The sequence below is a fragment of the Chiloscyllium plagiosum genome, unplaced genomic scaffold, assembly GCF_037043375.1.
Source record: "Chiloscyllium plagiosum isolate Xiang-an unplaced genomic scaffold, Cpla_swu_hap1 HiC_scaffold_50, whole genome shotgun sequence".
Taxonomy (NCBI): domain Eukaryota; kingdom Metazoa; phylum Chordata; class Chondrichthyes; order Orectolobiformes; family Hemiscylliidae; genus Chiloscyllium; species Chiloscyllium plagiosum.
The window spans coordinates 52,875,455-52,885,213 of NW_028270188.1; the positions used below are offsets into that span (position 1 = coordinate 52,875,455).

Genomic DNA, 9,759 nt, shown 5'->3' on the forward strand with positions numbered 1-9,759 from the left:
CTCTATGATAGCTGGTCGGCATGAATCTAAGGGTGTGTTTCCATGCTGTACGTGTACGCGACTCTATGGTAGCTGGTCGGCATGAATCTAAGGGTGTGTGTCCATGCTGTACGTGTACGCCACTCTATGGTAGCTGGTCGGCATGAATCTAAGGGTGTGTGTCCATGCTGTACGTGTACGCGACTCTATGATAACTGGTAGGCATGAATCTAAGGGTGTGTGTCCATGCTGTACGTGTACGCGACTCTATGATAGCTGGTCGGCATGAATCTAAGGGTCTGTGTCCATGCTGTACGTGTACGCGACTCTATGATAGCTGGTCGGCATGAATCTAAGGGTGTGTGTCCATGCTGTACGTGTACGCGACTCTATGATAGCTGGTCGGCATGAATCTAAGGGTGTGTGTCCATGCTGTACGTGTACGCGACTCTGATAGCTGGTCGGCATGAATCTAAGGGTGTGTGTCCATGCTGTACGTGTACGCGACTCTATGATAACTGGTCGGCATGAATCTAAGGGTCTGTGTCCATGCTGTACGTGTACGCGACTCTATGATAGCTGTTCGGCATGAATCTAAGGGTCTGTGTCCATGCTGTACGTGTACGCGACTCTATGATAACTGGTAGGCATGAATCTAAGGGTCTGTGTCCATGCTGTACGTGTACGCGACTCTATGATAGCTGGTCGACATGGATGAGTTGGACCAAAGCGCTTATTTCCGTGCTGTCCTGTTGCATGATTCTATGAGGTGGTCTCTCCAGCGCCTTGCAGTAAGACCTCCCTCCTCTGACTCCCCTTGATATAAGGGCCAACAATCCATTAGCCCTTGCTAATTCCCCTGCACGCCAGCTTTCTGTGGTGCGTATACACGGTTCCCCAAGTCCAACTATCTTTATGGCAGCTCGTTCCACACATGCATCACCCTCTGCATGAAATGGTTGCCCCTGGGGTCCCTTTTAAATCTCCCCCACCCCCCCCCCCGACCCCTCACCTTAAACCTCTGCCCCCCTACTTTTGGATTTGCCCTGCCCTGGGAAACAAAAGATATGGGAGCAATGTTAGGCCATTGGGGCCCAACAATTATGGCTGATACGTTCCTCAACCCCATTTCCCTGCCCTTTATCCACATCCCTTCGACCCATTACCGAGCGTGCAATTCTGGTCTCCTTCCTATCGGAAAGATGTTGTGAAACTTGAAAGGGTTCAGGAAAGATTTACAAGGATGTTACCAGGGTTGGAGGATCTGCGCTACAGGGAGAGGCTGAACAGGCCGGGGCTGTTTTCCCTGGAGCGTCGGAGGCTGAGGGGGTGACCTTATAGCGGTTTATAAAATCATGAGGGGCATAAATAGGCAAAGTCTTTTCCCTGGGCTGGGGGGAGTCCAGAACTAGGTGGGCATAGGTTTAGGGTGAGAGGGGAAAGATATAAAAGAGACCGAAGAGGCAACATTTTCACACAGAGGGTGATACGTGTATGGAATGAGCTGCGAGAGGATGTGGTGGAGGCTGGTACAATTGCAACATTTAAGAGGCATTTGGATGGGTATATGAATAGGAAGAGTTTGGAGGGATATGGGCCAAGTGCTGGCAGGTGGGACTAGATTGGGTTGGGATATATGGACGGGTTGGACCGAAGGGTCTGTTTCCATGCTGTACATCTTTATGACTCAATCAAAGATCTGTCAACCTCCTCCTTAAATTCACTCACTGTCCCAAGCATCCACCACACTTTGGGGTAGCAAATTCCACAAAGGTGGAATTTTTGTTTCCCGGGGGTGAGCCCCAAACTCGAGGTTTAGGGTGGGAGGGGAAAGATTTAAAAGGGACTTAAGGGGCAACTTTTTCACGCAGAGGGTGGTGCGTGTATGGAATGAGCTGCCAGAGAGTGCTGGAAACGTCGATTCTCCTGCTCCTCGGATGCTGCCTGACCCGCTGTGGTTTTCCAGCGCCGCACTCTCGATTCTGACCTCCAGCATCCGCCGACCTCTCTGTCTCCGAGAGGTGGAGGCGGGTACAATTTAAAAGGGTTTAGAGGGATGTGGGTCAAGTGGGCACACAAAGACCGGGTCTGACCACCCTGTCCACACGCCCCTCGTGATTTTGTGAACCTCTTGAAGGTCACCCCTCAGCCTCCGACACTCCAAGGAAAGCAGCCCCAGTCGCCCCCAATAATAATAAATAATGCTCTGCTCTCAGAATAGCTTTCCCACGTCGTTGAACTTGGAGACGGTATGAAAGTTAGTTCCATTGCTGCATTCAGAGCCGTCGGTGGAAGGAATCAGAGAGCCGCGTAAACTGAGGCGAGTGACAGCCAGGAGATTGATAGATCTGCCTCCAGACAGAGTAGGAAGTGCTCCTTTGTGGGAAACATTGAGCATCGCATTTGTTTCTGTTTCCTTGAACTTTGCTTCTGCGCCCATCAACGTGTGGCAATCCTGTTCCGTTCTCAAACCGCAATCGTGCTGCCATTGGCTCGCTGTTGACGAGAAAAATCTATAACCGTCACCCAGCGCTGGAACCGAAGACCTGAAACGGCCCCGGTTAATTCGGCCTGGTCTCCCGCCACATCGCAGAGCTCCGGAGGTAGGTCTGGGAGGCATCGGAATTTTTAAACACGGGCTTAGATCCCTCTCCCGAAAGCAGACCCTTAATTCAGCTCGCCAGTAGCAAGCCCCAAGGTGGAGCAGGATAGGCCTCGGTGTGTTGGGTGGGGAGGGAAGTGTTCTCAAGTGCACACCAACTAAGCCTCTCTCGAACAGACGCCAATCCCCCTTGGGACTGACTGGAGGCGGAGGGTTCTGGGAAATGGAGCGTTTCGAGAGGGTCAAAGACCAGCGACAAGGGTTCCCAACCCAAGGGGCGCCGCAGCGGTGATGCCACTGGCTTGGAATGCCGGGATGAGTTTCCAAGAGAAGGGAATCGAATCCCGCGGGTGGCCGGAATTCGAATCCGGCGGAAATCCGGGAAGGATGGTGTGTCGTTGGTGATGAAGGGAAATCTGCCACCCTGACACGTTACTCCAGGCCCACAACGGAGATGGGGAGTGGGTGGGGGAAGAGGGGGTTGTTGGTTGGTGGTGTAGGGACTCACCCTCTGGGCAATGAGGGACAGGCACCGGGCCCCCTCTGACCATGCCCACGGGTCAAGGAGGGAATTTCATAAATGTCGCTCGATTGCGGGGTTGAGGTGGAAGTTCAGAAGGGTTAACAGAAGGGACAGGAGAAGACCATTCAGCCCTTCTTTGGCCATTCACTCTGGTCATGGGCCCCAACTCCAATTCTCCCAATCTCGCCACCCCCCACTTCCTCCTTCACAGACTACCAAATGGCTGGACATTAGGAAAATGTTTCCATTGGTAGGAGAGAGACTAAGACCCAAGGGCACAGCCTTAGAGTAGGGAAACTGTACAGTGTGGAAACAGACGTTTTGGCCCACACCGACCCTCCAAACTATCCCACCCAGACCCATTCCCCGACCCTGTTACTCTATATTTCCCCTGACCAATCCACCCTAACCTGCACATCCCTGGGCACTATGGGACAATTTGGCATGGCCAATCCACCCTAACCTGCACATCCCTGGGCACTATGGGACAATTTGGCATGGCCAATCCACCCTAACCTGCACATCCCTCAGCACTATGGGACAATTTGGCATGGCCAATCCACCCTAACCTGCACATCCCTCAGCACTATGGGATAATTTAGCATGGCCAATCCACCCTAACCTGCACATCCCTGGGCACTATGGGACAATTTAGCACGGCCAATCCACCCTAACCTGCACATCCCTGGGCACTATGGGACAATTTGGCATGGCCAATCCACCCTAACCTGCACATCCCTCAGCACTATGGGACAATTTAGCATGGCCAATCCACCCTAACCTGCACATCCCTGGGCACTACGGGACAATTTAGCATGGCCAATCCACCCTAACCTGCACATCCCTGGACACTACGAGACAATTTAGCATGGCCAATCCACCCTAACCTGCACATCCCTCGGCTCGACGGGACAATTTAGCATGGCCAAACCACCCTAACGTGCACATCCCTCGGCACTATGTGACAATTTAGCATGGCCAATCCACCCTAACCTGCACATCCCTGGGCACTATGGGACAATTTAGCATGGCCAATCCACCCTAACCTGCACATCCCTCGGCTCTACGGGACAATTTAGCATGGCCAATCCACCCTAACCTGCACATCCCTCGGCTCTACGGGACAATTTAGCATGGCCAATCCACCCTAACCTGCACATCCCTCGGCTCTACGGGACAATTTAGCATGGCCAATCCACCCTAACCTGCACATCCCTGGGCACTACGGGACAATTTAGCATGGCCAATCCACCCTAACCTGCATATCCCTCGGCTCTACGGGACAATTTAGCATGGCCAATCCACCCTAACCTGCACATCCCTCGGCTCTACGGGACAATTTAGCATGGCCAATCCACCCTAACCTGCACATCCCTGGACACTATGGGACAATTTAGCATGGCCAATCCACCCTAACCTGCACATCCATGGACACTATGGGACAATTTAGCATGGCCAATCCACCCTAACCTGCACATCTTTGGACTGTGGGAGAAAACTGGAGCAAACCCACGCCGACACGGGGAGAGAATGTGCAAACTCCACACAGACAGTTCCTCAAGGCTGGAATCGAGGCTGGGTCCCTGGCGCTGTGAGGCAGCCGCAATAACCACTGAACTACCGTGTGCCCTGGTGAGGTTGTACAGGAGGTTGGTCAGGCCTCTTCTGGGGTATTATATCCAGTTCTCGTTGACCTGTTACAGGAAGGAGATTATTAAAGTGGAGTGAGCAGGAGCTGAGGGCACAGCCTTCGAATGAAGGGAAGATCCTTTAGTACAGAGATAAGGAGAAACATCTTCCGTCAGAGAGTTGGGAATCTTTGGAATTCATTGACACAGAAGGCTGTGGGGGCTAGGTCAGAGGTAGCTAGGTTCTTGAAAGGGAGAAAGTGGGAGTATTGGGTTGAGAAACCTGTCAGCCGCGATTGAGTGGCGGAGCAGAAGATGGGCCGAATGGCCTAATTTCTGCTCCAATGGTCTTACAACCCTCGACTCTCCCGAGGGTGAGGGACTCCCAGTGCATACTTTTAAAGTGAGAGGAGAGATTTTAAAAAGACACATTGTTTTACAACAGAGGGTGGTTTGTGTGTGGAATGAAGTGATGGGTGTGGGTACAGTGACAAGACATTTGGATAAGTTCATGAATAGGAAAGGGATATGGGCCGGGAGCAGGCAGGTGGGACTGGTTGAGTTCGGGAATCATGGATTGGTTGGGTCAGAGGGTCTATTTCCGTGCTGTATGATTCTATGTCAATTTGGGATTCTTGTGTCTGTCCTGCTGAGATGGGCTCAGAAGCCTCAGTCTACAAGTTTGAAGGGGAAAGAACCATTTTAAATCGCACTCTTGCAACTTCTGAAATTTGGCATTCTTGCATTTCTGTCCTGATTAGATCGGGTTGGCCACCGGAATAGCAAATCTCAAAAGAAGCAACAGCGCGGCATTTCGTTGCTTGCTTTCTTTGAAATTGGCCGTTAGATCGTGGTACAGCACAGCACAGGAAGAGGCCTTTCAGCCCACGATGTTGTGCCGAACATGAGGCCAAATGAAACTAATCCCTTGGTCCATTTTCCTCCATTCCTTGCGTACTCATGTGCTTATCGAAAAGGGAAAAATTCCTGAGGAAGGGCTCAGGCCCGAAACGTCGATTGGATGCTGCCTGACCTGCTGCGCTTTTCCAGCAACACGCTTATTAAAAAGCCCATTTAAATGCCCCTTGTTGTATGACCCTCCACCAGCACCCCCTGGCAACATGTTCCACCCACTCTGTGCAACTGACTTGCCCCTCACACCTCCCTTGAACTTTCCCTCTCTCACCTTAAATGCTCGACCCCCATGGTTTAAGACGTTTCAACAAAAGATTCTGACCGTCAACTCTTATCCGTGCCTAATTCCAAGGGCCTCTGTCCAGTCTCCCCTCAGCCTCCGGAGAAAACAGCGGCAGATTTTCTAGCCTCTCCCTTTGTAACCCCGTGCCCTCCAACCGAACCTTTTTTTAAAAGAAAAAGTCACGGAGTCAGACCCTTCAGCCCAACCCGTCCATGCCGACCCAGATATCCGAACCTAATCCAGTCCCATTGGTCAGCACTTGGCCCATATCCCTCCCAACCCCTTCCTGTTACTGTCCCCATTAAATTAGCGCTCCCTTTACCATTTCCTGATGAGAGAGGTGAACGTATGGCCTCAATTTTCAGTGGTAATATTGAGCCCTTGCGACCCCTCCCCTAGAATCTTCCCCAATATCCTTTCCAAATGCAGATCCCCAGATCATGAAAACTGCCTTCTAATTCCAGGTCTTCCAGGAAGGGGTAGAAGTCGAGGGGCAAATTGTAGGGGGCGGGGGGGGAAGGGAAACAGTTGAGTAAAGTTCTGCTTCCTGGCTTTGAAACCTGAAAGGGTTCAGAAAAGATTTCGAAGGATGTTGCCAGGGTTGGAGGATCTGAGCTACAGGGAGAGGCCTGAACAGGCTGGGGGCTGTTTTCCCTGGAGCGTCGGAGGCTGAGGGGGTGACGTTATAGAGGGGCATGGATAGGGTAAATAGGCAAGGTCTTTTCCCTGGGGTCGGGGAATACAGAACTAGAGAGGGTTAGGATGAGAGGGGAAAGGGACCTGAGGGGCAACTTTTTCACGCAGAGGGTGGTACGTGTATGGAATGAGCTGCCAGAGGAAGTGGTGGAGGCTGGTACAATTGCAACATTTAAGAGGCATTTGGATGGGTATATGAATAGGGAGGGTTTGGAGGGATATGGGCCGGGTGCTGGCAGGTGGGACTAGATTGGGGTGGGGTATCGGGTCAGCATGGACGGGTTGGACCGAAGGGTCTGTTTCCGTGCTGTACGTCTCTATGACTGTGTAGTGCAGAGAAGCCTTGGGCACATTATGCCAGACTGTGGGTCTCTGGGTTTTACATGGGACGGAGGCCATTCAGCCCCCACCACATCCTGTGCACTGTCAAAACTAATTCCCGATCCTCTCGAATTCACAGCCGCTCGCTCGGGAGCAGACGGGAGAGAGAGAGAGACCAACGGCGAGTGGGGAGTGGGCCGGAACTCGGAGCCCCGGTGGGGATGACGTGAGGAGGGAGGTGCCGCCTTGCTGTAGCGCCTGCAGCGAAGCTCCTGAGGGAGTGGGAAGGAAGGGGAGGGGTGGGGAGGGGGAGCGCAGAGTTCCCAGGGAAGGGTGGCCGCTCGCCAAGATGGAGGCCCGGGGAGACGAGGGAGCAGGGGTCGGAGGTCAGGGGGCCAAGCCGCGGAGTCTGTCGGTGTTCGCCGCCGGAGCTCGGGGGGCGCTAGAGGGGGAGGGCGGGGGACGGGGGGCAGCGCCGCGGAAGCTCAGCCTCCGCGACCCAGGCGAGGGCGCCCACCCCACCGAGGGGGGCCACCGGCGCACAGCCAGCGCCGGCGCCCGCTTCTTCTGGAAGGTTCTGGAGGGCAGGGGCGAGGGGGCGGCCCATGCCGGGAGGAGGAGGGGGACGTGGGCGGAGGGAGAGGGGCAGGGGACGGGCGTCAAGGGCGGAGGGATCGGGGAGGGGCGACACGCGGGGAGGGTGGAGGGGAAGGCGAGGGCGGAGGGGGTTAGAGGGAAGGGGAGGGGCGACGGGGATCGTGACCGGGTCAGAGGGGAGGAGGGCATCGCGTCGCCCCCTCGGAGGGCCTGGTCGGTGCTGCAGAAGATCCACTCGTTCGAGGAGATGGTGAGGCGGAGGTGCAGCAGGAAGGAGGAGGCCCGGCGACCGCCATCAGCCTCAGAGGGTGGCCTTAGCGACATGGCGAGCGGCCACGGTTCAGGCCCAAGCCCAGTCTCAGGCCCAGGCCCAGGCCCAGGCCTAGGCCTAGTCTCAGGCCCAGTCTCAGGCCCAGGCCCAGTTTCAGGCCCAGGCCCTGGCCTAGTCTCAGGCCCAGGCCCAGGCCTAGTCTCAGCCCCAGGCCCAGGCCCAGTCTCAGGCCCACTCTCAGGTTCAGTCCTAGGCCCCGGTGATGGAGTGCAGCCCCGGCCTGCAGAAGGGCCGAAGGAGTTCTCCTCTCCCCCTCCGCTCGGTGAGTGCGGCCGGACGGATGGGGAGTCCTGGGACGGGCCGATGGTCTCGAGTCCCCTCAGTGGGTCCCCGCAGCGTGAGCCAGTCCTCTCCATGTTCCTCAGCTCCGACGATGAGTGCTCGCTGTCGGACGGCTCGGAGGTCACCAACCAGAGCGACATGGGCCTTCTGGACAAGAGCTACTCCATCAGGTAAGCCCAAGAACGTTTGTCAGGCTGCCCCTGATGTCACAGGTACAGGAGGAGACCATTCTGGCCATCCAGGCCCCCTTCTGCATTCCAGTGTCATCGGGAGTGACCTGATCATCCTCAACCCGCACCTTCTTGCATTTACCCCCTCCACCTTTCACCCCCCCCTCAGATCCCACCCCATACCCCCCCATTCTATCCATCTCAGCCTTGAACTGGCACAGAGCGCGGTGATCAGGAGAGACTGCTTCACCCAGGGAGTCCCAAGGGAGCGGGCACTGTCGGAGGGTCAGTGCTGAGGGAGCGGGCGCTGTCGGAGGGTCAATCCTGAGGGAGCGGGCGCTGTGGGAGGGTCAGTGCTGAGGGAGCGAGTGCTGTGGGAGGGTCAGGGCTGAGGGAGCTGGCGCTGTCGGAGGGTCAGGGCTGAGGGAGCGGGCGCTGTCGGAGGGTCAGCGCTGAGGGAGCAGGTGCTGTGGGAGAGTCAGTGCTGAGGGAGCGGGCGCTGTGGGAGGGTCAGTGCTGAGGGAGCGGGCGCTGTCGGAGGGTCAGTGCTGAGGGGGCGGGCGCTGTGGGAGGGTCAGTGCTGAGGGAGCAAGTGCTGTGGGAGAGTCAGTGCTGAGGGAGTGGGCGCTGTCGGAGAGTCAGTGCTGAGGGAGTGGGCGCTGTCGGAGAGTCAGTGCTGAGGGAGTGGGCACTGTCGGAAGGTCAGTGCTGAGGGAGCAGGCGCTGTCAGAGGGTCAGTACTGAGGGAGCGGGCGCTGTCGGGGGGTCAGGGCTGAGGGAGCGGGCGCTGTGGGAGGGTCAGTGCTGAGGGAGCGGGTGCTGTCGAAGGGTCAGTGCTGAGGGAGCGGGCACTGTCGGAGGGTCAGCGCTGAGGGAGTGTGCACTGTCGGAGGGTCAGCGCTGAGGGAGCGGGTGCTGTCGGAGGGTCAGTGCTGAGGGAGCGGGCACTGTCGGAGGGTCAGTGCTGAGGGAGTGGGCGCTGTGGGAGGGTCAGTGCTGAGGGTGCAGGCGCTGTGGGAGGGTCAGTGCTGAGGGTGCAGGCGCTGTAGGAGGGTCAGTGCTGAGGGAGCGGGCACTATCTGAGGGTCAATGCTGAGGGAGCGGGCACTGTCGGAGGGTCAGTGCTGAGGGAGCGGGTGCTGTCGGAGGGTCAGTGCTGAGGGAGTGGGCGCTGTCAGGGGGTCAGCGCTGAGGGAGTGGGTGCTGTGGGAGGGTCAGTGCTGAGGGAGTGGGTGCTGTCGGAGGGTCAGTGCTGAGGGAGTGGGCGCTGTGGGAGGGTCAGTGCTGAGGGAGCGGGCGCTGTCAGGGGGTCAGCGCTGAGGGAGTGGGTGCTGTGGGAGGGTCAGTGCTGAGGGAGCGGGTGCTGTCGGAGGGTTAGCGCTGAGGGAGCGGGCACTGTCGGGGGGTCAGTGCAGAGGGAGTGGGCGCTGTG

General features: G+C 56.5%; 1 protein-coding gene across 4 annotated transcripts in view; it reads left to right on the plus strand.

Annotated features, from left to right (window-relative positions):
• Positions 1-1,971: 1,971 nt before the first annotated feature.
• Positions 1,972-9,759, plus strand: part of LOC148135310 (pro-interleukin-16-like) — a 25,984-nt gene continuing 18,196 nt past the window's right edge. Inside the window, exons 1-2 of one of the 4 annotated variants that reach the window (XM_087985140.1) lie at positions 1,972-2,582; positions 8,241-8,327. In XM_087985140.1, the coding sequence (XP_087841266.1) occupies positions 8,296-8,327 (32 nt within the window). In that variant the 5' untranslated portion in view covers positions 1,972-2,582; positions 8,241-8,295. Of the gene's footprint in view, positions 2,583-7,687; positions 8,328-9,759 lie in introns of those variants that run through there. The other 3 variants (XM_087985138.1, XM_087985137.1, XM_087985139.1) reach the window with 3 other exon arrangements.